At 44.9% G+C, this 27735-nt stretch overlaps 1 protein-coding gene across 1 annotated transcript; it reads left to right on the top strand.

The window, feature by feature from the left end:
* Positions 1-78: 78 nt before the first annotated feature.
* ldlrap1b (low density lipoprotein receptor adaptor protein 1b) lies at positions 79-27735 on the top strand. The gene is made up of 9 exons (XM_079753059.1): positions 79-294; positions 12377-12519; positions 14101-14213; positions 16608-16722; positions 17398-17470; positions 21285-21380; positions 23471-23598; positions 24060-24094; positions 26515-27735. The coding sequence occupies exons 1-9, from the start codon at positions 210-212 to the stop codon at positions 26657-26659; spliced, it is 933 nt and encodes a 310-aa protein (XP_079609185.1). The 5' UTR covers positions 79-209; the 3' UTR covers positions 26660-27735.

The raw sequence follows: 27735 nt of genomic DNA, 5'->3' as shown, positions 1-27735 counted from the left end.
ACCGTATTATCGGGTTAATTTGCATACGCGCGACCGCCCAGAGGGGCGAGCACGATAACCCATCGATTCAGACAGCCGTCTGGAGGCAGACACACAGAGGAGAGGTCGGGAAAAGTTTCGTACGGACGAGGGCTGTGGAACGAGTCAAGTGCTTCCAGTGATAAGCACTGACGCTTGTTGGGCTCTTTGCCCTACTTTCGGATAACGATATGGATGCGTTGAAGTCCGCGGGGAGGGCAATTATCCGGAGCCCCAGTATTGCCAAACAGTCCTGGGGTGTGGGCAGACATAAAAGTAAGTACTGTGTGGTTCACATTTTAACGTTATGCTAACTAGTGCTAGCTATGTGCCGCAGCAGCGCGTTAGCCTCAGTCATGTGTTACTTTACTGGGTTCAGAATACCACATTAGTGTAGTTATTACGCTGTTTACACAACATGTGTTTGGACAACCAGTGTTCCACATCCTGTATAATGCAAGTATAACGCCTCCTAATGTGACATTATCGTATGTCACTGAATACCTTAAGTCTAAATGATTGTCTAGGGTTTGAACTTAGACATATGTTTCAGTCACGTCAAGCTTGTCTCACTTGTACTAGTTGCTATTTTAGAACCGAGGAGCTGCCCCCACCAGCCCAAAGATGTCTTAATTGACCCACTGTTTGACGTCCACCTACCGTGGGGTTTAAAGTTGTAAAGTCTTCCTCATGAAGACCTGTCTGCCACGTCGCTCTAGTGCAATGACAGGTCGGCAAACGATGACAGGGTCAGGGATCAAGACACCAATCATTTGGAAATATTGAAATCTTAGTTTAGATTAATTAAGAGTCACAAAACAAGGTGTGGAGGAACTGAAATAGTTGAGTACTGATTTGAGAATACAGACCTAGCAACGCTCTGTTGCTAGGCGATACATAATGGGTCAACAAAATGGATAGGAAAAATGAACGGAAGTAAGATCCGGAACAGTGCTATGATTGTAATGTTTTTAAGACCTCTGTGTTATGTTACGTAATGTAGAATACCCCAAATTAAGGGTTTACATATCATCGTGCTGCAATGAAATGTGCCTGGATTCTCCCAAGCTTTTTTGGGAAGGATTCAGCTGACAGCACAGACCGTGTGTGTGTCCGCTCCGGTGGCTACACATGCTCACTACGCTACGATGCCTTTCATACACAATTCAGCCGCTTGGTTGCCTTTATCGTCACACAAAGAACAATCCACCCTGCCAATTTCGCTGCCTTTTCCCCTTTCCCTTTTTTATTGCACAATTAAACAGTTTCCACCAAGATTCAACCCCCTGGCTTTGGAATCTACACTTCGCTGCTTATCGCCTATGACAACGTGTGTAACAGCAGGATTCCTAGACAGTGACACTGCATCGATGTTAAATTGGTCTTCATTTATTGCAAGTAGAAACTTTATAATATAAACAATATTTGTCAACACAAAAATGTTGAGCCTGCATTATTACTCTGTGATCTACAGTTTTTAGAGTACCGTGACTATATTTGGAATGTGGCATCCATGTCATTTTCTAGTGAGATTTGAACATCTCAGCCGCATTCTGGCAGATTGCTGACAAGGGTTCATCCCCTCCCGATAGCTACCATTTTCGATGTCCTGTATTGTCTGAAAGGCCATTTCTTCCCCTGCTATACTGAAAGAATGTGTTGGGGAGAGGACCTTTGTCTGCATGCAGCAGGCCTGTATGCAGGCCTGTATGCTTGACAAGGCGCTGGCTTTTGTTTCTAATTGGTGTTGTCAAAACAGGGGGAGGATGTCAGACCATTAAAGCGGAAACTGTGGTTAATGGCCGATTAAAGCAGACATCCATGTTTTTCACACACACTGACACATTGACTCACACACACACACACACACACACACACACACACACACACACACACACACACACACACACACACACACACACACACACACACACACACACACACACACACACACACACACACACACACACGCTTATACACTTATACACTGTTGCCCTGCACTGATCTGACATCTTGATGTGTTGGTTAGTAAATGAGTTGTATAGATCACTGGATCGTCATGTTGTTTTAGGGCTTTTTCTTTGTACAGTTACTAAATAATATATTTCCGAATGGAAATAGAATGATGGTTGGTTACGTCACATGTTCTGGGTCAAGTATTTCGGTAGGGTATCTCTGCTTGTCCCCTCGTGGCCTAGTGTTGGCCAGCAGTGAGTCCTCTCCATAAAGTCATCCAAACATCCCACCAGGCTGTGATTGAGATTTGTTTCCTGCAGTGCTCATTTTATGGAGTTGTAAAGACCCCAGTGATATACAGTGGGTCGTTCAATTCTCGGATTCGATCAGAGAAATTACGTTTCGGATATTTCATCTTCGTTAAAGACCAATGCTCGGCTTCTGATTTAGGAAACACTTTAGCTAACTGTAGTTGTGTGCTTTCTCGGAGTAAATAGCACATTGGCAGTTGGATGCCCTGTTAACTTATTTAGCAAGTATTGATTTCCTCTCCAATGTTGCTGTTCACCCCTGAAAGTAGTCCTGTGCTGACTGAATGAATACAACATGATGCTATTTACAAATCTTGACAAATCATCCCCCGCCATCTTCCACTCTCTCCTGCTCTCTTAATGTGTTGCCTATTGTTGTGGTGTCGTTTATTTTTTCCCTTTTGTTTGATTGTCTGTACTGTCTGTATGTATTCCTTTCTTATTTGTAAAGCGTCTTTGAGTATTGAGAAAAGCGCTATAAAAAATGGATCAATTATTATTATTATTTACGGCAGGCCTCCATTAAGGAAGTCTGTATTTCCACTGTGTCCTTGGATGGCAGAAAAGCCTCAGATTTGATGTACGTATACTAGTGGTATACGTGGTATACCCTTCTCCTCTAAATAACACACACACACTTTGATTTCAGTATTCACCCCAAGGCGTCCTGGGTGAAGTCTTGTTGCTTCCCTTGCACCCCTGCTCTGCCCACCCCTCCCCTTACACACACACTCACATCCCGACACCCGTTTACAGCGAGGTTGAGCAGGTAATGCAGGAAAGTCTTGCTTCTTTCATTGCTCTCTGGGTTTCGGCAAGAGATTTGCACAGCATGGCAGCAGAACTATTTTCTTTTGACCTCGCCCTCCGTTTTGCACAAAATGCTGACATGTCGAAGAGCAGGGACCAGCTGTTGCCAATTTAGATTGATGTTGCATGTATCACTACATGCTGGGCACAGTCCACTCTGGATGCTAAAAGAGAGATCCCTGCTTCCCAAGGGATTACTGGTGAAGTCTGCAACTCCCGACTCCTCCAACCAAACATGATCCGGACACATTCTGCTTTCTTGAATGTGAAGTCCCTTGGAAATAAAGGGAAATGGGGAAAAATTAGATTATATTTTCTTGTCAACTCTTCTTTTTGTCTTTACTCTGCCCTGTTATCTTGCCGGTCTGCCCCCAAGAACAACCAGCAAACACCTCATAATAATTTACCTTACATCGCCATATCCAGATGTGGCAGCAACAACAAATAATCAAATTTAATTTTCTGAAGCATGGCAATGCTGGAAATTACACACATGGAATGATGAAGAATAATATTTCACTTTACCATCTAGTCAAAAAACATTTCTGATTGCAAGGTGTGTGTGTGTGTGTGTGTGTGTGTGTGTGTGTGTGTGTGTGTGTGTGTGTGTGTGTGTGTGTGTGTGTGTGTGGAGGCCAAGAGAAGCAGCCCTTGAATGCCTGTAACACCAATGCTTCTTGGAGAGAGAGACCATGGGAAATATGTTGACCTCAGCAGGATGTTGGCTGTGTTCCCTGCCTTGGTGTACTGCACATCTCTCATCTCTCTTTCCTCATCTCCTACTCCTCCCTTCTATTCTTCCTGGTGGATTTTACATCCTCTGAATGATATGTGTCCTAATGCCTGGACTTACAAGCCACCGATAAGACTCTTATCCCCTGTAAATCCCTGGCCTCGGCCAACTGGAATAGTTTTGGATTGCCACCAAACATGGCACTGATGGCTATATACTTAGGTAACACTTCCCCCCCTTCTCTCGTGTGGGAATTGATGCCTGTATGATACGGCGCTGCACGGCGAGTTTTGCATGTTGCTCTGTGATGAAGGCTGATGAGCAAAATCTTGGTGCACAAGGACAGAGAAGGAGAGATGAGGCATGGGCTTCTGTATTTAGAAGAGCACCATAAATCAGGCTTTGTATCAACTGTTAGCTGAGTTTGTCATTTGTATTTATTTGGTGTGTGTGTGTGTGTGTGTGGGGGGGGGGTTCCTGTCACTACTTCCTGTACTGTTAAATAGCTGCTCAATGTGCAGCTGTGGTTAGGCAATGTATTATTCAGTTTACATCTTACAAAAGACAGTGTACACCTCACCCTGTGTGTGTGCCCTACTAAAGCCACTATTTTGTAGGGACATATATGGCTCAACCCTGCCTGGGTGTACCCTTTGTGTTTTAATATGGTATTTTTATTAATATTGTTGAAGGACTTCATCCTTTGGAATCTACCTCCACTACGTCTGTTGTGGTCACTAGCCCTGATAGAAATCTGCCTCCCAGATGGCTCTTTACCATTTGGTCGCCAAACACGATTGAGTCAGCTAGTGCCTTAAACTGGCCCAATCCCGACCAAACGGAGCAAACGCCTCTGCTGTGATTTGTGGTGTTTCCGCTGCTTCAGGGGCAATGGAGAGGTAATTGCTATTGACAAACTCAAGCATGCCCAAACACAAAGCGTCCCCGTTCACTGCCACGTCAAAGATTGACTCATGGATGAGTTGCACACAGCCAGGCAGAACCGGTGTTCTCGAATGAACCCGGTTGACTTAAAGCTACAATCGAAGGCCGAAGAGGCTTCTTTCCCCTTGTGTCCTGGCAGTGTGTTCGGAGAAGCACCAACACAGTCGAGCTGGGATCCATTCCGTCCATCCCTGTCAGTGAATAGACGGGTCAGGTGGGAGGCTGGCCCGACCGGCACCACGACAAAGCACCCCTCACAGCGGCGCTTTGTGTTGTGAGCGACATCACAGGAATGCTTTAGGGTGTTTTTTTTTTTGTTGTTTTTTTCTCTCATCCCAGTTGCTCTTTGATTGAACCCCACGTGACCCTTTGCAGAGAGCTGTCGATGCACGCCACGGCAGCTCCCCTCGGCCTCCACAAAGAGGGGCAAACTGTTGATACAGCAGGCTGGACGCGCTGCGCCACCAGGAAGAGTTAGGGATTGTTTTCCTGCTGGCATTTCTTTGTGTTATTTTTATGCAAAAAACAAGTATGCCAACTAGACACCTGTGTGAGCCAGACCCGTCCCAGGCGTACTCATCCCTGACAGGTATTTGTTGTTCAATATGTAACCCATGTGACTAAAGCGCACCATGAACAAAGTTTACATGTTTTGTAAGCTTTGTAATTATGTCCTCAAGCCCTATACTCCAGAACTGTTTAATCTTTGACCACTGTGTGATGGAATTTGTCTTTCCGGCCCCCATGTGAAAAGCAACAGGTCCGAGGCAATCCATATCAAAGGCCTGTAACTTGAGTCATTTGTGGCCATTGAACCGGTTTCGCCTGGTGAGGCATGCGTGTAATTGACATGCGCATCTCCCTCACCTCCACCTGTAGATGGCCTCTGTGTAGGCCTTCACGTTCTTTGAGGAAATGAATCCAGGGTGTCGAGCAGCAGGGTGTAACATTGAGCAGTTGAGGGTTTGTAGTCGGAGGCTTCGAGCCCAGCTAGTGTTGAATAGAGAGGAGGAGAAGCTCTCAGGCATTTGTTATTATTTCTGTATCTTTTATTTTTTTCTCTCTCTCTCAACCTGCTGCATAAAGTGGACTACTTTAACGAGGCCTGGGCTCACAGTGTAGAAGAGTGCTTGCATGCTTTCCACTGTGATTAAAGACTTGCCCATTCCGCATCCCTAATTGGTCGTTACATGGGTTATGTATCCCCTGATGCCGTGTGTGGTGTGTTTATGCATGCACACGCCTGTAATGTGAGGAGATGCTCTGCTGCTCTACCATTTTCCTCTACCAAGAACTCTTTAGTGATTCATCATTTATCAACACGTTCCTCATCCAAAGCTGGAGACGAGAGGCAGTCAGATAATTGGCCCATTAGATCATTGTATAATTCTGTTCTTCAGAAAGTCAATGTCTTTTTTACCTCACAACTAGATGACTACGTATTGGTGCAACTAGGGCTGAACCATTTGGGGAAATAATCGAATTGCGATTATTTTGACCAATATTGCGATTGCGATTTAATGTACCATTTTTATAATTTATTAAGTTCCTTATGTTGTGTATTATTCACTAAAAAGGAAATAAATCATTCTTTAGTATGACCAACACAACATTGGAAGCATTCAACATAAAAACTGCTCTTTCCTTTAGGGCAGGCCGATGTGTTGAGATTAATTTATATTATAAACTTCTTTATTTAACTCTTGAATTGTAAAATAAAAATAAAAATAAATGAATCGTACTGATTTCCAGTCAGTAACGGTAATAAATTACTTTTTTTTTTGATCGCAGCCTTTGCGATTTGCATACCGCGTTCTATTACATTAAATTTCTTCGATTAATTGTTCAGCCCTAGGTGCAACCCTGCAGAAACCAGAAAATAACGCATCTTAATATCATAGGAGATAAGAATCGCGATTCTCGCATTCATCTACATTTTTATTTTACTATTGCAGTAATTTCTTCAACTACAACAATAATTGTAACAACCAACCTTCTTTACATCTTGAACCAAATTTAAGATTTGGTATCCTTTGGTACAATATTTAAAAGCGTGTAAGGCAACTCCTGCTCGCTGGAAAGGGCAGGGGTTCGTCTATGGTTATGTTCTGAATGCACAGTTAATGCCCATTATCTCTGTCCATCGTCTCTCACATGTTCCATTCCTCTCCCCCCCCCTTCCTCTTTCTGTAAGGGCATGGGCAACCTCGGGTGAGTGCAGTTGAAACATACGATTGTGATCTTCTGTGATCCTCCCTTGCTGTTCTGTTCTCTCCTATCTGTATTCTCGTCTGAGCCCATGACCGCCGGTGCACCCCGCGTGCTGCAATTATTCACAGCCTCCAGCTCCTGTCCTCCCTTCCTGTGCTGCAATCTTCTGTCTCAGTTCTTGGAGCCCGCCTGACTTTGCCATTCATCTTTTTTGTTGCATCAGTAGGATCAGCCTCTGTTTGGCTTCATTGAAAGTCCACTTGTCACTTAAGTGGTGGTGTGCAAGGCCCTTTTAGTTAGTTCCTCAAATTGTAGATGGACTGCATTTATATAGTGCTTTTCTAACCAGTGGCCACTCAAAGCGCTTAACAAATATGGCCTGACACTCACCCATTCATACACACATTCACACACTGACGGCGGTGTCAGCCATGCAAGGCGACAGCAAGCTCGTCGGGAGCAGTTAGGGACACGAAACACCCGACACTCGGCCACGAGGAGCCTCAACCCTAAACAGCTTGGGGTTGGTAAAAGTAGAAAGATCTCTGGTAGTAGAAGAAGAACACATACAGTTTGATGTCCATTTGACATTTACCCTACTGTCGGGTCCAGTCAGTTTGCGTCTGACCGTCTGACAGCATTACTCAAATATGGTGATGCTTTGGCATTGTGTTTTATCATGTTCACATAAAGTTGAGTGCCAAAGTAAAAGTGCAGCACAATGAAATCCTACAAACTATTACTTGATTAAGAAACTTTGTTTTAAAAGACTTGGTCTAGACTATGTGACTTTGTAAGAATAACACCTGTTGTGGTTCTCAATGGGACAATGTAAGACAGGCACACTGTAAAAAAGAAAACACTGTAACACTGTAAAAAAGTCATTAAATTGTATGTAAGGAATTATCTACAGAGAAAGATACAATTATATATTCTCTGCTGATTCACAGTTTTTCTTCCTCTTTCAGAAAGTTCTCTCTCGCACCGTAGAAGATTGGCACACTTTGCATCATAAGTAGTAGAGTGGCCTTCCTATCAGCTGTCTGATATATGGCCTTGCTGTACTCTGTCTTCTTGCGGTGGTATTGTCTTCCTCTATCGAGGCAGCTAATGAAATAGGTGATGGGTGTTGCATTACCTCTTGAACAGGCCTGGTAAAGTGCTAGAATTGAACTAACGTTCATTGCAATCATTTAAAAAACCAACAAGATTACTTGGATACATGTGCGCTCTGTAGTAAAACAAATGTGATCTCCAGTGTGTCTCTTCTTGTCCGTACCAAAAAAATAGAATGCAGACAAAATGTTCGGAAGAAATAATCTCACATGTCCCATTTCATCCTACGTATTTAAGGAATTATCTATGAAGAAAGATACAATCATATGTGCTCTGGTGATTAGCAGTTTTTCTTATCCTTCTCCAGAAATACAATCTTAACAAAACAGCAGGTATGAAGATTCGGTGGCCGAGATACTCCTATGAATCCCCCCCTGCTGTAAGCATGCGTGTGCCTGTCTAGCAGCCCGAGCTGGGCCAGTGCTAATGGTGTCCCAGGGGGTCAGAGGTGAAGGTCCCTCGTCTTGGAAGAACCGACACTGTGGCGGTTAGAACAAAGGAAGGGCCACGGCTGGCTCATTATCGCGCTACCCTTTGAAAACCACACACCTATTCAGCAGCCCGATCCCTCGCACCTACTGATGTGGGTGAACGTGAAGCCAAACAACTCCCCCTGCTTGTCCCCTTCCTGTAGTCCTAGGCCACAAAGCCCCTCCATGCTAGCGCATTTCTGGCCAGCTGTGTAGCGGGATTTTACTGACCAAGCAGAGGCAGCCATGATAGGAGCCTTTGAAGTCCTCTCTAATCGTGTGTGTGTGTGTGTGTGTGTGTGTGTGTGTGTGTATACACGCAGGGGGATGTAAAATGTAAATGGGACCAATATGGATCTTCTCCCCCATACAAAGCAGCACTCCGGGTCCACGGGCTAGTCTAAAAATAGCTCTGGCTCATGAGTTCTTCTTTGAACTTCCAGCGTTGGCTTTTATAAAACAAAGATTGCGGTTGCTCGTTACATCACTGTTGGGGCTGCAGCTATGGGTCGCTGGAAGGGTTCAGTTATATCTAATCGGTTTCTTGGGAAGGTTGTTTTGTTATGGTTTGCGATATAGTCTAGGCAGATCTATATTAACTTCAATGTGGCATACTTGCCGTACTTGCATCAATGTAAGGGCCCAACGTTAGTCTCCATTATGCTCCCATTACTACTCTCTGTACATGTCCTAAGTGGCTGTACCTCATGGTGGACTTTTATTCGCTCATTGACAGAGGACAGGATTGGCGTGTAACGATGATGCTGCAGGCAGTAGATCACATTACAGTGAAGGTGAGCTACTTAGCTTTGCGCTAATGTCACTATAGGGTTCAAGTCATAGGTCTACTCAGGTTTTTCTTTTCTCCTTATTTACCAACACATGTCGCGCAGTCCTTGAGCCCAGTCACGTGCGGTCAATTATAAAAATCTACATTGTTTGCCCTGGGGTTCTGTTAGGATTGCTATATTTTGACAATTTAAAACCCAAGTTGTTATTTGTTGTGCAGCCTCATGATATGGTACGGTTGCTTCTTAAAATTATTCTTTAATTGTGATTATGTGAGCCTGGGAACCAGACAAATCCCGCAAACACATGTTTAATTTATTTTGAAGATAGACCGAACCACTTAGAACCGGCGTTTATCCAACATGAGGCAGGATAAATACGATGGCTGTGCACCCTTTGATGCATTTTCAACAACAATAGAGATGGCCGCCGCTGCTGTACAACGTTCTGTTGATTACACTATCGAGAAGCTATTCAACAAACTGGACGGTATATTTTCACTAAAAGAAAAACAAAAGTGCACTTAAAGCTTTTGTTGAGAATAAATATGTTTATTCGTCGCTCAGTGCTTCGGCATCTTTCGTTGCGATGATTTGTTGCAGGCCAGTCCAATCGAAGAGGCATTTTGGTCTGTGCCTGTTTGTGACGCCCTTTGGAGGTCTAAAATGAACGCAGAGGTTCCAGACTAATTAGAGTATGCTATTTGTCTGCCAATGCCAGGCTTGGAGGCTGCTGTCTAAGGGCGAATATCAAAAAGAGGCAAAGCATTACATTATCATAGACATGGATGAGAATGGAATACAATAGACATGACTTTGTACTTGACTTTGTAAAATTCTAATGCAATGAAAAAGGCCTGTGAAGCTGAGAAGAAACACTTTCATTTACAATAAAGTGTCTTCAAATGGCTTGCACATTGATTGACTAAAAGTAATCAACCTTCAGTAGCAAAGAGCCTTTGTGCAGTCTTCTTTGACATATTGTGAAGCCTGGCTGATAGCCTACTAGCAAAATAGACCAGCCTTGACACACCTTAAAGATATGAGTCTTATTGAAATGCCATCCAAACACACATGCAACACTAACATTCAGACTAGGCCATCCTTTCATGGACCATCACTCCGGGGAAAAACCTTGGGGAAGATGCACAAGGCCAAAGAACGCAAAAAAAAGCCCAAATGACTATTTTAACAGTGGCGCAACCTGAAATCTTCTGAAAACACAGTGTACGACATGTTATTAAAGGAGGCAGACAACAGGGTCTTTTGCGTTAACCTCCATTTACAACGGAGCCATGAAGGCAGTGCAAAGCACCCACCAGTTACAGTCTGCACAGCTCCCTAGGAGAGCTTACCCCTACGTCAGCCCCTGTAAAGGGAGGCCACCCAGGGATGGAGCGTTGGTGGTGAAGACACGGTGGGCCCTTTAACCTGACATATGGATCTCCTCTGGTCTCAGTCTCTAGCGCTCAACATAAACCTTTTCATGGGTTGTTCACATAGAGGCTGAGTGGTTGCTGAGGAAGCAAACCTACAGTCAGCGATTTACAGTCATTTTAGAAAATGTGGTTATGTGATCTTTGTTTATCTTTCATTTAAGTACTATCTTAACAGTCGATTCTTGATGGCAGGTTTTTTCATATAGATTTTATCAGTAGCAAAAACAAAGAATTAAGACAGTCTTGTCTTTTTTAAAGTGCTTAGTTACGTGTGTGTCTGTGTCTCTGTTCCATTGTTAGCTTATGTGTTTCAGTCTGAATCTCCCATTAGTCCAACTTGTGTTGATTAGGAGTGTGTGTGATTGTTTTTGTTGTTGGTTCATATCTATCCCCCCAGCACCAGCTGATTTTTTTCTGTAGCACATGATCAGTCTTCAGTCTACACTTGGGTTAACATGAGGATTAAGTGACTGCTGCCCGCGATGTTAACTTCCAGCTTCAGTGCAAGCCATTTTAGTCTTATACAAATAGGTCCATCATAATAGCCCCATCAATAATGGAAAGAGGAAAGCAACGCAAATGTCAGACAATGCCTCATAGTTTCACAGTCCAAATGGGATCTGATTGTGGGTCAAGCATGTACTTAAATAGTTATAATTATATAGTTATAATAGTATAGTATAATAGGTGGGGTGCATTATAGGTTGGGAGTGGAGTATAATATTTCATAGTATTGACTCTTGAAAGGACAATACCCAGGCTATATTTTAATTATGGATTGGAAGAAAGGTTGTGTTTGTTACTTGTCTCAAGCTGCAGGCATGCTCTGGTATGCCATAATGAAATGGCATAAGAGAACGATTTATCAGCTTCATTCCTCCGAGGTGAAGTCAAACCCTGATATACTGTTTAACTTGGAAATACATCGCATTTCTGATGCAAGAAGGCTGCTGTTTAAGTTGTATCACAATGTTGTTTTACTATACAGTAGACCTGATACTATTTTATTTATGAGACCCCTGGTTATTGCTGTGTGTTATTGGGACACTGCAGAGTTGACCTCATAAATAACCAACATCAATTGCAAGAATAATGTAAGCATATCTCAATGAAATGAAAGCAATAGTGGGCTCTTCATAACAAAGAAATCGGGCACTAGAAGGGCAATCGCAATTTGTTCCCATGAAATCACAGCAAAACATGGAAAGAAAATGGTTGCCCGTTGAAACATTGGGACAATGGCAGGATAACATATTTTCTATAAACAAGTGTGACAAAATGGGAACCTGAGTCTGTGAGCCTGTTCCCCTGGGGCTGAGGGTAGGAGAGAGCCCTACAATACTTAATCTCCATTCAGTTCTCAGCCTTGACTTGGTAACAGGAGGCATAAGGTGACAAGAACACACCGACACTCGCCTCTCTTCCAAAGAAGCTGGAATGTATTTATTGATCTAACATTGTAAAAAAATATATAATTCAAACCCCTCACTAATAATGGTCTCCTATCAGGGGATAATGATCATTTTAACCCATTCTCTCTCTCTCCCTCTCTCTCCCTCCCTCCCTCCCCTCCCCACAGAGCTTCCAGAGAACTGGACGGACACGAGGGAGACCCTTCTGGAGGGCATGGTGTTCCAGCTCAAGTACCTGGGGGTCACCATGGTGGAGCAGCCCAAGGGGGAGGAGCTGTCGGCCTCCGCCGTCAAGCGCATCGTGGCGACGGTGAGAGGCGACGCGCCGCATCGGCCGTGTCTGTTCACCAGACAGAGTCCTTTCATAACCCCGTAACTCAATCGCACAGAGCTCAAGACTGGACAGTGATTGGATGATATTGCTCACTTTATTATTGGTTGATTTGTTTATTTTTCATTTGATCATGGGGGGTGGTTTTCATTGAATGTGACAGCCATAAGGCTAGTCGAGTTAGAGGCTGCATTCTAATATGGGAGGCGGCCTCCATGGTGTGGAGACTGGAGCCACTCCGATTTGGACTTATCTGGACGGCTGGCCCAGCATGGCCGTCCATCAGGGATGGTGGAGGAAAGGGATGATATTTCTATTTCCTCCATGCTGTGTGTGCTGTAGAATTGCATCATTCAGGGCAGACAGCAGGCAGGCACCTCTGCCCCCCCCCCCCCCCCCCCCCCCCCCCCCACACACACACACACACACACACACACACACACACATACATACATACATACATACATACATACATACATACATACATACATACATACATACATACATACATACATACATACATACATACATACATACATACATACATACATACATACATACTTTGCATATATATATATATATATATATATATATGCAAAACCAATTTAAAATAAAGATGGATCATGAATTGCACCATCATGGATTGGATGATGGTTGGTGTTGGTTTTTCAACAAACTTCAATCCAGTCCAATGAGCCAACTGATTTGTTGGAAAAAACCACCATGAACGTAGTTTTCATTATTGAGACAGAAATAACTATGGACAGAAATGCGGTTATGCAGACTGGTTATGAATTCTTAATGCTCATGATATATCTGATATAGCACTTTGATCCTATATTGTCTGCCAATTCTGGCTACACAGAACTTTCCTCAAACTAAAACTTTTAATGCTTTAGGATTAATTTATAATTTAAATTATTTAAAATAAGAATTTTAGGTGGTTTGATTGAGGAGAAACTATTTTAAATGTCACATGTTTTCCTACTTCTCTGAGGTTTTCTGTAGCTACTTGTTTTGATTGCTTGTGTGTGTGTGTGTGTGCGCTTGTGTGTTTAGCTGTGCTTGTTAAGTAGCAATGGATACATTGGTTTTGTATATTCTTTTATGTGGTGAGCAGTGAGCCTCACAAAAGTTTCTTCCGGTTCAAAAATACTTCATAGCCTATTCTGTGATTGGTCCAAGGATGTGGGGGTTTCAGGGTTTAAACCCTGTGTTTGATGATGGTTTGATCGTGGCCCTTTGGTAGGTGCAGGGGTGTGGACCGTTTGATTGTTTACGCCCCGGGTTTGATGATGGATTGATCGCAGTATGGTTTGGCAACTTTTAATTTCTTTATTTGCATGGTCTTTTTAATTAGTAGAAAATGAAATGGTCTGGTTTGTAATTTGCATTAATTTAATGCTTCTGTGTGGTTCATTAAGCTGGACTGATTGCTTTAAAAAATGTTACTCATTCATTGATTGTTTGTCTCCCTGTCTTTCTCCTGCATCCTCTCCTCTTTCTTTCCCCCTTCCCCTTATTCCTGTGTCTCCTCGTTCTCCCCCCACTGACTTACAGGCAAAAGCGAGTGGGAAGAAACTCCAGAAAGTTACACTCAAAGTCTCCCCGCGGGGAATCATCCTATATGATAGTGCCTCAACCCAGCTGATTGAAAACATATCCATATACAGGTCAGTCTCTCTCTCTCTCCCTGTACCTCTATATAACTCTGTCTATTTTCGTCAATCTCTTGGACGACCGCAACTGATCCGAAACACATTGGGTTTCTGTGAAGCTGCTGAGCCTGTGGTAGGCTGTGGTAGGTCGCCAGGCTGCCTCTGTCTGTTATTATATCCCATAGTAAAAAAAAAAAAGGTTCATGCATACACACCAGAAGGGCGTGGAGGGCTGTGGTCCGTTACCCTATGATCCAACATTGAGGGAAGGATTGTGTGGGTGTGTGCCTTTCGTGCAAGCTTAAGTGTATGTGTCCGTGTCCGCCAGGGAGTGTCTAAAGACATCACATCTCCTCCATCATCTGCTCTGTAATAGCTGTTTGTCAACGCTTTCTCCTCAGGTGTGATTTTATACACACAAACGCACCCACAAAAACGCACACACAGACGCACACACGTACACAAACACACGCACGTAAGCACACATGAAAACATAAACGCGCAAAAACACACGCGCATGCACAGAAATACAGTATGCACACACACACACACATATGCCCAAGCACACACAAAGACACTAGGACACACGCACACAAAATCACACACGCATATACAAACCCACACGTATACCTACTACCAACCACAAAGCTTCTTCCAGCGGATCACAAAACAAACGTAACCTGCCACAGCTTGTGTGCTCAGGATGTTCTAACCTCTCGTGGCCTGAAGCGACTGAACGAACACACTTTTACATTGCCTGGCTCACATTACTCATCTATGACGAAACTCATTCAAGACAGACAGCAATTACTGGAATGCCCATGGTTGCCAATATATTGATTTGAAAGTTAGTCGGCGGAAGTCTTCCATCCAGCACCATCCATGGGGTTTCATTACACTGGTGTTCCTAAGCTCATCTTGTTTTTGTATCCCATTATGCTTGGTTGTTTTTCATTTAGGAAATCAATTAATAGCCAAGGTTAATGAGGTAAAAAACATTTTGGATTTTTTCTCACTTTACTTTCATTGCTAAACTATTCAAATTCAAAGAAACAAGTTAAACCTTGTTGCCCAAAATAGACCAGATTAGAGTTAATTAGAAGCTTAATGACCATGACGCTAGCCTGATGTGTCGCTGTTGTACGTCTTCTGTTTAGATTAGCTACTGAGCACATATTGAAAAGGAAATGCACCACACGTACATAGAGTGTCATCACCACTTGGGAATGGATTTTCTCCGCTTGAGAAGATCACTTTGAATTCCATTAAAAGGCCGGTTGAGGTGAGCCAAGCTTACTCCAGGACAGTGTGAAGAGAGACAAGGCACAGGCCCCCCTCAAACGCCACTAGCTCGCGGAGCGCTTCCCGCCCGGACATCCAATCCTACCGATGCTCCCCATGTCGAACATCTGTCGTAAATCACCCTAGCGCTGCCACGCCTCGTGGCCCGCGGCCCAAGGCCCAGGCGCGCTGAACACATCGCTGAACATTTAGCCATCCCCCCCGCTCTTTTTCTGGTCATTATCTGGGGACCAGGGCGTCTTAGACGAGTGCCTGACCTTCTCGGGGATGTGACGATGCCAGGTCCGCCGCTTTGCAGGACGGCATTAAGGAGCACAAGAAGAGGGCAGATGGTCATTCCCCTCTCGCTCTGGGCAGACAAATGAAGCAAGCGCCAGGGGGTGTCCCAAAGGAGTGACATCTTGCCGTGTTTCGCTTGTTTGTGGAGCACTGCTACGGCTAGATTGAATGGCAGACGCCCAAAGCGCCAGGAAAGCAAGTCCAATAACCATAAAGGGGTGTGTGTGTGTGTGTGTGTGTGTGTGTGTGTGTGTGTGTGTGTGTGTGTGTGTGTGTGTGTGTGTGTGTGTGTGTGTGTGTGTGTGTGTGTGTGTGTGTGTGTGTGTGTGTGTTGGGGAGACGTCTCGGGGCACATTTGATTGGCCGACGTCGACCTTCTCCCTTTTACGAGGCAAACGGTGAGATGATTTGACGAAGGAGTAAATATTTTTACCACTACAATAAACACGAGAGCTTCCTTAATGAAAACATATCTATTAAACTGTGATGAGGGGGTGAAACAGGGCCAGATAACCTCAAACGCTTTCTCTTTCCATCCACTTGTCTCAAATCAATCATTGTGTTCCTAACTTTCTACCTAAACACTGCTAGAGTTATGTTTGAGTGCGTGCCTTTGAACAAGATTTAAAGGGCAGATATTCCTGAGCATTGTTTTCTTTTTTTAAGATGTATTTTTGGGAAACGCATCATTAAAGCGTTCAAATCAGATCGGAGCATTCAAAGTCTTAAAGGGATTAGAAGAGATTCAAGTCAACGATCGGCTGTGCTTGCTCTGTGACTTTCTCTTCACGTTTTAACATGTTCAGTCATTTTTGTTCCTCTTTTCAGAATATCATACTGCACAGCAGACAAGATGCATGACAAAGTGTTTGCCTACATCGTCCAGAGCCAACAGAACGAGACGCTACAGTGTCATGCCTACCTCTGCACAAAGAGGAAAGTGGTACGTGAATACAGGTTTGCGTGTTGGGCTCTGCGTGTATTACTGGACAATGCGCTGTATAAATAGGGCAACTCAGTGGGGCATTTCATCACTGGCTTAATGCTCACCCCTGTAAAGTCCCAGCAGGCACGCTTGACTACATGTTGGCACTTAATCTCACTTAACTTACTCTGCAAAACTGTGTTTATAGCTTGCCGCCCATGTAGTCCTGTGACTCAAGCAGTGCAGAGTTGAAGCAATTACCAATGAGGAGATAAACAGTGTCCCATTATATCTGAGCGTCTTATAATATTTAGCGTCGGCAAGTTGTTCACAGTGTATGGTATGCATGCGCTTTTAGCCTGACCCAAGAAGAGTGCAGGAATGAGCGAGGAGGAGAGAGGGCGAAGCCCTGTTCCCCCTTCTACATTCCTCTGCCTCTCTCTCTCACTCTGTCCTTCCCCAGGGGTTGGCCACTCCCTCTCCTTCCTTCTCCCCCTCCGTGCTTATTTTGTACTGACCTAAAGGCCCCGTATCCTCCCATCAACACAAACAACAGCTTGCCCTGGAGACGACACAGCGTCCTCCCAGCCGGCCGCAACGCCTCCTCCTGTTTGTTTTGGTTGTTCTTGCATATCTTGCATTTGTGATTCATTTTCTCACCCCTCCGCACTCTCTCCACCCCCTCTCTACCAGGCTCAGGCGGTGACGCTAACAGTGGCCCAGGCTTTCCGGGTGGCGTTTGAGTTCTGGCAAGCTGCCAAGGAAGGTACGCACTGTTGCATTCTCCCCCCCCCCGCGCGGACATGAGGAAAGCTACGGATATCTCGTGCTCGCTGAGCATAACTATTTCTATCCCTTTTCTTCTTCTAAACCCAGCTCCACCCTGTCTCTCGGTCTCCCTCGCTCTCTGTTTCCCGCTGTCATTCTCTTATTTTCTCCTGCGAGGCTTTGCATTTCTTTAACCCTTTAACTCCCTCTAGTGAGCCACTGTTGTTTCATGTCTCCTGATTTATTCTTTCTGACAATTGTAGCATTTAGTGGTCAAACAATGAGCCCCTCTCTCTCGCTCACAATGTGTAATGTTTTCTTTATCAATCCTCGGCGACAAACAGTGAATTCCTCTGTGTGTCCATTGACATAGCCTTGACCCCCACGCCCCACTCCCCTACGACTCTCTCTAGCCCCCTCCCCACCGCATCTCAAGCAATGCCGGAGGCGTGATTATCGGCTGCTCTCCTTCCAATGTTCTGTCTCCATCTCTTTCCCTTTCTCTCATTTCACTGCTCTCTCTTTCTCTTTCTCTCCTTTCACTGTTCTGTCTCTCTCTCTGTCTCTTTCTCTTTCAGTTTCTATTTCTCTTGGTCTCTGTCTCTTCTCACGGTATCTGTCTCTTCCTCTCCCTTTCTCTTTGCCTTTCTACCTCTCTTGCTGCCACCAAAAATGCCCCCACAACCTCCCTCCTCCCACTGGCATTAGGCTGGAAATGGGACCATCAGATGACCCTCTGATGCTCTTGTCCTGGGGGGCGGGAGGGGCGTCACGATAGACGACGAGGTAAATGCCTGCCAGAGGATTCTGCTTCTGCAGTCAATTTCAACGGCTTATCTGCTGCCGGGAGCCGTTCACCGCGGGCAGGGGGGAAACAGATCACCTGAGGACAAAGAATGAAAACGACAACCTTCTGCTTAAGGAGCTCTACAGTTCTATTATAAAGACTTGTTGATTCAATCTCCCTGATGTACGCGACAAGCTAGTGCATATTCTGCATGCACATTTACCAGTACAAAAGAGGATGAAACCGACAAAACAAAGTCGACAAAAGTATGTCCGCGTGGATCAGGGTAGTTAACCCCATAGTAACAGCCCCGTCCAGGGGGTGGGTGAGGCATAGCCTTGGTTAACGCCGTGCCTTCATCGTGTTCAAAGGCATCATCTGGGAGTGCCCAGCGGAGGGCAGGTGAGGCTCGCCTCAAGGCAGGGCGCGGCTGGAGTGCTGTGTGTTAGGAGGACGGGGGTTCAGTTGGGTGTAAAGCCTTCTTCATTGACCGCCTGCGCCCCATGAGCCCAGCTTTTGTTCCTTAACCTCGATGTGAAGCTAACGCGACACTGACACAGAAATGCTAAAAAGGACGACCGTGCCAGAGCTTCTCCTTATTCTCTGTCTTTCCTTCTCTTTCTACCACTCAGCAGAAAACGCATGTTATTCACGCCTGCTTGTGTGACTCGCATGTTAATGAAGGCACCTCCGGTCATGGGATGTGGCAGAGGGAGACTTTACCTTTATCTCCAGGTGGTTCCCTGCATAATAAACCTGCCTCTGTGTTACAAGTGTTTGCATGGGCATGTTCTGTGGCCGTTGTTGCATGCACACCTTTGCTGCTTCTGCTGCTGTGCTTATTGTTTGCATCACCTCAAATCCCCCCTGTTCCCCCAGCCACGGTTTCGTGTTGCTTTTGAATGTACAAACCCCTCCAACCACCCTACCCCCACTCGGGGAGCCCCTCCTCCAGCCGTGTGTATCGCATACTCGTGATGGAGGCGTGTGGGGTGGGGGTTCGAGATGGAGACGGGGGGGATGGGAACCAGAGGAGACCATGGGCAGGAGAGCATGGAGAAGAGAAGGGGGGAGGGAGAGCAAATGTGGGAAAGGAAAGTGTGTGTGTGTGTGTGTGTGTGTGTGTGTGTGTGTGTGTGTGTGTGTGTGTGTGTGTGTGTGTGTGTGTGTGTGTGTGTGTTGGTGAGCTTATACACAAGAAAGCAACCATTCTCTGACAGCCCCCAGTGTCAATGATCCTGTCTTGGTTAGAAAGTGACGAATGGCAGGCATATTTATTCAGATACACACACACATGCCAGAACCAAGAAATGCGAATACTCTCCACATCAATCCCCATTTTATTAGCCCCAGATATATTTTTTGCGCAACAAGCCCCTTTTGGTAACTTTGATCATTTGAGCCTTTTGCATTGTATCGGCTTTCTGCTTTATTTCCTTTTGGGTTGGATATCAAAGCACGGCAAATTGTACAGCCTTCTCTGCTTCCCTCCCCCCGCTCTTCTTCAATCACCTTTGTCCCTGCGTCCCCCCGCCATTGCCTTCTATTTTCCTCTCTACCCACCTTTCCGTAGCCTTTATCTCTTCACACAGCTAAGCCTGGGAACATCATATTTTCTTTGAACAAGGCTCTATGTTAGCGGGGTTCAACGTAATATTGACTGTGTGGTTTGGGTGTGGGTTTGTGTGTGTGTGTGTGGGGGGGGGGGGCGGTTGTGAGTCTGGGAGTCTGTCTAGGGCAAGTATATATCACTCAAAAAGAACTCGTAGTGTTCTCTTGTGCTGGAGAGCAGGAAGAAGCGAGCACCTGAGAGGAAGCAGCTCTGATTCTACTTGACATGAGTTACGAGGCCCCAGAGGAGGGGAAGAAAGGAGCGCCTTTCAGTGTCGAGGAGATCATACCTGCAAAAGCATACACCCCCTGTCCCCCCTCCCAGCTCGTCAGGCTAGATCCCGCCCCCAATCCCCCTAGACCAGGTTTACTTTGCACGCGCCTGGAAAATATCTGTAGACAAGAGCTGCCATTGTACAGGCAGTGTGGGTGGGTAAGTCACACCATTGGCTGTCAACTGATGCTTTTGTTGACTGAGCTGTTTGGTAGCCGGACTCCAGGGAGAGACCAGAGTGTCCAGGGGTTTCATAATAGAGCCATTGCTAAGCTACCACAGCTCTCATTGGGAATGGGAAGACTAAAAATAGAAGCTGTTTATTAGGCTATTGAAGTATTATTATTATTATTGTTGTTATTATTATTATAATTATTAATATTATTATTATTATACGGGTGATACAAAAGCAGTTCTGTTCAAGTTTGTTATTTTGTTAAGCATCAGATCCAGAAGAACTGTGTGCCGGAAAGCACAGTGCCAAGGGACGGTGAATGGGAACTGGGCTTTAGCTTCTGTTTTGATATTAATATGAGGCAATATTGGAGAATATACTTTCAGTGAAGAAATGTTAATACTCTCGGCAATGTAATGTGTGTCTTTGTTGTGTGCGTGTTTGAATGAACCAAATTGCATTTATGCGCATACAAAAAAGCTTTTGACATTGAAGATGGCTGCATCCACACATTTTATTTTTTTGCTTGGAAACTGATAAGGAACTCAGAAGCAGCAATGAGCATGAAAGGGAAGCAAAACACCTTCCATTACGTAGAATAATATTGGATATTAGTCCTATGCCAGGAAGAATTATGATATCACATTGATTGCTACAAAAACCAAATTGCAGTGGTACACTGTTCCACTGCAATTTTCAGCGAGCATTCTGTGTTTGCCTTTGGTTGCTGATGTCTGCATTTGAATTGAGAGCTTTAAATTCATGTTTTTCCTCAATATAACGGTGACATTGTTTTCCAGAGTAAACCCCTTCAGTTATCCTTTGGCAAAAGCACCTCAAGGAATTTCACTTTCGAATTGCATCGTTTATTCCTTGCTGCGGTTATTAAAAACCCTTTTGTTTTTACCCCCCTCTCTTTCAATCTCATCACCCCCGCGGCCCTCTCCAATGGCTCCCTCCTCCAGAGAAGGAAAAGAGGGTGAAGTCTGACTCGGACGGGGAGGTCGTAGGAAACTCCCAGTCGGAGAGCTTGGCCAGCCTGGCCAGTCTGAAGGGAGGAGGTGAGTCACTGTCGCCACTCGCCCATCGTCACATCCCCCCTTCTCTCCCGTCGTCCACTACCCTGCCACAGCTGCTACAGCCTCCAGTAATGACAGAGGATGGGTAGGGGGATGGTGGAAGGGGAACAAACAATATTTCCGCCGTATGTTCGATGTTGCCCTACTTTAGTTCACTCGATGTTGGCTTGACGATGGCTATTCCAAAGACCCTCCTCCTTCCATAGAAACAAGTTGCAGTCGTACAGCACACTGTGGTGTATTTCTGGGGTCCCTTACACGGAAGTTAACTTAAGGTATTTGTGCAACGTCATGCAGCCGACAGCATAAAACACTGGCTTGTTATCGCGGTCATAAAACATACACATAACAAAGAGGCACATTCTTCTGGCGTGGTTCCTGTTCCACAGAATGCCGGAAGCAGGCGGATTCCAGGGTGATGACATGTGAGCACTTTCCCCTGAGAGTCGCTAATGATCCAGGCATCAAGGCATCCAGGCATCCCCACGTTATAATCCCCATTATATCTGCCCAGCGAACGATGGAATCAGTTGCGTTCAGATAAGAAGCAACCTTTTTCTTGTGTCATACCGACTAGATAGGGGCGGGGAGGATGGTAGGATTAAATGGAGAAGATAAGGCATATTATCATGAGAAGAGATTTAAATCCCGAAGCGGATACTGTAATGCCAATATTCTGTGATGACTGATAATAAATGACCCTGCATTAGCAAGCCTAGAACTGTAAAGCAGGTCTGAAAAAGAGTGTTATTGAAACCTAGCAGCTTAGTAACATATTTCCCCTTCTCCCCAGCCAAGTGGCTTTCAGCCAGTGTATGATCTCTGAGATCTTTTTGGGGGTGGTTTCCCGGGTTGCAGTGCTTGACTGTTTATTTTGCCTGATAATCTCTAGTGAGGGGACCAAGCACACTGGGTCCGGGATCAGGCAGAACAGAGCAGGCACTGGCATCGTCCTGCTAGCAAAACGGCTCAGAAGCACGCCCTGGTACTGCAGCGGGTTGAAGGGCAGGGCGTTCGGAAGGCTTTAGAATGGGATTAAAATGGGGATAAAAATATTGCCATGTTGTTTTTTCTCTTCATCATTTCATGTGATTTCAATATGTGATCGGGGGACAGTTGGGTAAATGCATCCGATAGCGGTGTTTGAACACCCTTCACTCGTCAGATGAGATTCAGCTTCCTGTGGTGGACTATCAGTGTCATGGGGCTGGCATTGTCAGAGACCGCTCAGCTGTATCCTTGAGACACGATACCTTCGTCCGCAGTTCGTGCACATCCATACGTGTATTGCTTTTTGGCCCCAGAATACACAGAAGATTGTGCTCTGGGCATTGGTGTCTTCAGAGACTTGGCATTCTTTCGACCTGAAACCTGAACCTGTAACACACACACACATGCACACACACTGAGTCACGCTGCTAAGCCCTGCTAGTCACAAGCACAAGCGTACACACATACCCATTCTTTTTTAGGAAGAGCAGACACCAATGGTTAAGAACTAAACCTTTGTTGTGCTTAAGTAGTTATACTATACTGTCTTGTTGATTTGATCTTCCTGATCTAGCTGACGAAGCGGCGCATTTTCTGGATGCACATACACATATATAGCACACACACAAACACACTATATCCACACCCTATTAAACTGCTGTGATTCCTTCTATTAGACAGAAGTCCCATTAGCACCCATCGGTGTGTGTTCAGATGCATGAGTAACTGGCATGCTCCATGACCCACTCATCATTAGGGGACAGCCAACAGATGGCTGTGTTGATTAAACATTAGCGGCATAATAAGGAGGACCGCGGCCTAATGAATGTCATAATGGCCTGTGTTCATTAATGGCCGTTTTGCTTTTTAATTGGTGTGCCGTTCACAACAAGAGCCCACCAAAGGCTCCCCCCGAGGGGTGATGTATCCTCTGAATCTGACCGTTCTCTCACCTACCTCCAACGCCATGCAAAAAGCATCTAAGGCAGTGGTGTGTCACCTCTGGACAAGTGGTCTATTTTCCTGGAGCCTCACATTTCTTGCGACTCCTCTGTTGTGTGGTCCGTGCGTCTCTGCTGCAGAAGTGGCCACAGGGGAACTGCTGGACCTGGCTGAAGGAGCCAAAGGGTTCCTGGCCCACTCTGGGATCATCCAGGGAGAGCCAGACATTGCACACAGGCGCGCAATGGAGAACAACAATACTGTATGGGTAAGACCCAGGCCAAGTCATATATCAATTATCATCACACATACCTGCCGTAAATGTTGGAGACTGTGCGTGAGAGGGTGTTGGTGTACATCTTGCATTCATGTGTGTGAGACTGTCGGGTTGAGTGCACAAGAGAGAGGTAGACAGATCCAGGTGACCAGCCCCCCCCCCCCCCCCCCCCGTGTGTGTGTGTGTGTGTGTGTGTGTGTGTGTCTTCTCATCTACATTGTTATTGTAGTTATAGTTAGATGGATGTTTGTATGTGTATGCACCCACGCTAGTGATTTGACTTCCCATTGCTCAAAGCCTGCACTTAGTTCCCCCCCCCCCCCGAGCACAGATGTAAAAACACAGCCACTCTTTGACTTATAGCTCCCCATTAACCTGAATAAACACTGTTTACTCTCTGCCTTGCCTGCAGGCTCTGAAGCCTAATTGTTATCGTGTGTTTCATCCTGCAGGAGCTGGAGGACGGACTGGATGAGGCGTTCTCAAGGTGAGGAAGGGGTTTATTTTGTTTGATTCCTGGTGCCCCACACTCTTTCCCCGGTTCTGGGAAACGCCCCCCCCCTGCTTTTTTGGGCACTTCTCATTATAGAGAACTGCCTACCTCAGAGAGGCTCAGTTTACAGACCTCACAGCGGTCCCGGTCTGAGTCACGCTGCCATACCCTGCAACACACACACACACACACACACACACACACACACACACACACACACACACACACACACACACACACACACACACACACACACACACAGAGTCAGGAACATATCTGCTTACCATCGTCTCAACCCCCCACCCTGTTCAGAGACTGACAAACACTGAAGCGTGCCAGAAATATCATTGCAGGAAGTCTGGTTGCAGACAAGTCGAGGGACGTTTCCACTAATGTTGGGTTTTGTGAAATCGCAAACGCTTTTGTTGCTTCATTCTTGCCTGCGGCAAATGCATCAAAAGGCGACACAAGATGAATATCCTTCACTGTGATACTAGGATCGTCTCAATTTTCTATCGATTATCCACTGGACTTCTCCTCAGACTCATTAGACCGCAGTCTCCCCACTGGTCTGCCTTCTTCTACCACAACCTCCTTTTCATTATTACAGAATCCACTCAGACGCCTCTGTAATCAAATGCTTTAGAAGGCCATTTTGGCCCTGTTTATCCCCCCAACACACACACACAAGCACACGCACATGCACACTATGTCATTAACAAGGACCCAAAGCAGCTCCATGCTGAATCTCTGAAGCTTAGGGATAATTAAGTCAGAGAATGTGACTGGACTTTGACTGCAAAAGGGATCTCATTTGCGTATTCATGCTGGCTGGCTTTCGAGAAGGAAGTGGTCTGTAGAAAGCTTCAAAAGTCAAAGTGTAGATTACTAACTCACTAATTGTTTGGCCTCACAGGACCGTCTAGAATCCCTTTTATGTGCCACACAAACCAACCGAGGCCATGCCTGTGTAGTCAAAGACGGAATTATGCTCAAAAATATGTGGTCATTACATCTCTTCACTGACACCTTATTATCCCAGCATGGCCTACTAGTACCCACATGATGTTGATCACGACACAACTAAATTTGCATGCTTCACTGCAGAGACGATGAGCACCACAGATAGCAGTGATTTATTGGTGGTTTTTATATTTGCCCTTTCATCCCCTCAGAGAGAATTAGAGACGGAGTAGGCAATGTCCTCGGAAGGGACAGACGATTGCCATTAAATAGTTGGCAGATCACCGTGTGTGAAACGCTGTTTGGCCTTTACAACCTGCAGGGCTCTTCTTCCTGTAAACAACGTGAAAGGCAGCACAGGCTGGCACAAGGGACAAGCCCTCTAAGGACAAATGCTTCTCTTCTTGCTCATCAGCAGTGTCAGGATTAATGATGTAATACTCAAGGGAAAGAATCAAGATAGCGCTTTCATTTTGATGTCTTTTTTAATTATTTTTTCTAACGCTTTGTTTCTAAATCCTTTTTTCCCTCGTTTGGACCTGACTGCCTCCCTGTGTTTCATGGTTTAACTCCAATGCTGATTTTTTGCTAAATATCAGACTGCAGCACCATCTTCTGGCCGACGGTCGTCCATGCATGTGCCAACGGTTCTTGGCGTTGCCCACCTTTATCAAGCGATTCGGACTTGTGTGCAGCAATCCCTGTCAATCAATAAGCTACACTAACTAGAAATACTACAACTTTTCATAGTTTGACTATATGCTGTGGTCCCCTCATTTTAACGTAGACAATCTCCTGCCTGACGTGTGATGTTTCCTTTGCATCCCCAGCCGCAGTCTGGATAGCTTTGATTCCTACTCAGGTAACAATGTCTTTCAGCAGTACTAGTGACAGCTACCAACCCATTTCCCTCAGGCTATCAACCATTCATCCTCCCCTTTGACAAAAGATGTGTCACCCCGATTGTGTGTTCATCCGTCCAGAGTCCCGTTATCGAACCACAAGTATCGGAATAAGCATGTAATTGTTAGTATGTTTGTGCACCTTAACATAGCCTAGAGAAAAGAGGTCTGGTCCATCACTGTGCATTGCGAGACAAGTCTGTTTCTGCCATCTCACTCGATTTAAATGTGTAGTGTTTGTGCAGATGCTCATGTGTTGCTGTTAGTCTCTGAGATGTGGATCTCTTTGGGTCATCGTTATCACCACACCATCACCGTGAAGGTTCTTCTCTCCTTCCTCTCCACACTTTCCCTCATCAGCGGCTAATGTAGTATCGCAGTCTCAATGCATTTCCCCCTTCACACATGCATCGTTTTGTGATATTCATTGTGATGTGTTCTGTTACTAAGGCCTATATAAAATTAAAAGAGAGAATCCAAGTCAGGCCATTTTATGATTATGCTACATGTGACATGTGACATGTATGCCTTTCCTCTGTTCCTCTTTAGGCTCGCTGAGTCTCGCACTAACCCCCAGGTCCTGGACATTGGGGTAAATCCTCAGGACATCAACACTGAAGAGTGCCTGTCCCTCAGCCAATGGGACCAAGCAGAAGCAGAACCCCCCGAACAAAAGGACACTTTCAGCTTCTGAATGGAGGCCGGTGCTGCAGAGAAAAAAGATGGAGGTGGACAGGGGAGTGGGGGTTGGGGGTGTAGATGTTGAAACTCTAAGAGACAAACATGCTGCGCACTAAAGACATTAGGAAAGGAACATAGCGGACACTTGCATTGATGACCACCTTCTCCCTCAGTGCCATATGTTCTTAGAGCCATCTAGTGGCCATGGGTGGTAAAGCACACAGGTAATGGAAAGGCTAAATAAGCCACTGGCTCACAGAGCAGACCAAAGCAATACAAAGCAAATTCTCCCTTTTTTATATATACTAAAATAAAACCAATGCATTCACTTGATGTTTGTTACATTCAGTATAATATCGTTTTTGTCTTTGTTTACCCACTGTATGTTGTCATGTCATTTATTTGAAATGTATGTATTTCTGTATGTGGCATTCAAGTCTTTGTGTACATTTATATGTATAAACTGAATTTTATCATTGGAGAGGGACTATAAGGGTTAGTTATGCACATTTTATTAAATAACAATGGCAAAGTAAGGTGCTACGAATATGTTGCAAGGTTTCCATGAGTTAATAATAACTGGATAAGAGGGACAAACTAACTGGTCAAGGCGTCCAGTCTTATTTAATTCAAAATGGAGATTTATTAAGTTACAGCGTTGTATGAACTTCAAGGTCATAGCCTTTGATCAGGTGAAAATAAAGGCTTTAACATGTGTGTGTACCTGTATGTTGGCTTTTGGCTAATATAAAATACATAACAAAGAATAACAGACAAGATGACAATCTTTTTTTTTATAATGCAAAATCTATTTTTGCATTCCATGTGTCCCACTATGAAGCATATGTAATGGAAAGTTACTTTCTGGCTGAAATCCATGGGTATTGTACAATATACTGTACCAGTATGTGAAAGTATTTGATTGCAATGATCTGGTCTATTCTCTTCTCTGCAGGGTTATTGGTCCCACAAATACATTTTGTTAATGTTTGCAAATAACTTAATTGAGTAATTATTTACATACACCTTATTAAAATCCCAATTCTGTGTGTAATTTCTTTCTTGTATGTACATAAATGTTTGGTCATG

This window comes from Pollachius pollachius (assembly GCF_949987615.1).
Source record: "Pollachius pollachius genome assembly, chromosome: 15".
NCBI lineage: Eukaryota > Metazoa > Chordata > Actinopteri > Gadiformes > Gadidae > Pollachius > Pollachius pollachius.
This window is presented reverse-complemented; position numbering and strand designations above follow the sequence as displayed.

Coding starts and splice junctions, on each gene's coding strand:
- ldlrap1b (XM_079753059.1), top strand. CDS start 210: ATGGATGCGTTGAAGTCCGCGGGGAGGGCAATTATCCGGAGCCCCAGT. Junction 23,599..24,059: donor AGAACAACAATACTGTATGG/GTAAGACCCAGG, acceptor TTCATCCTGCAG/GAGCTGGAGGACGGACTGGA. Junction 24,095..26,514: donor CTGGATGAGGCGTTCTCAAG/GTGAGGAAGGGG, acceptor GTTCCTCTTTAG/GCTCGCTGAGTCTCGCACTA.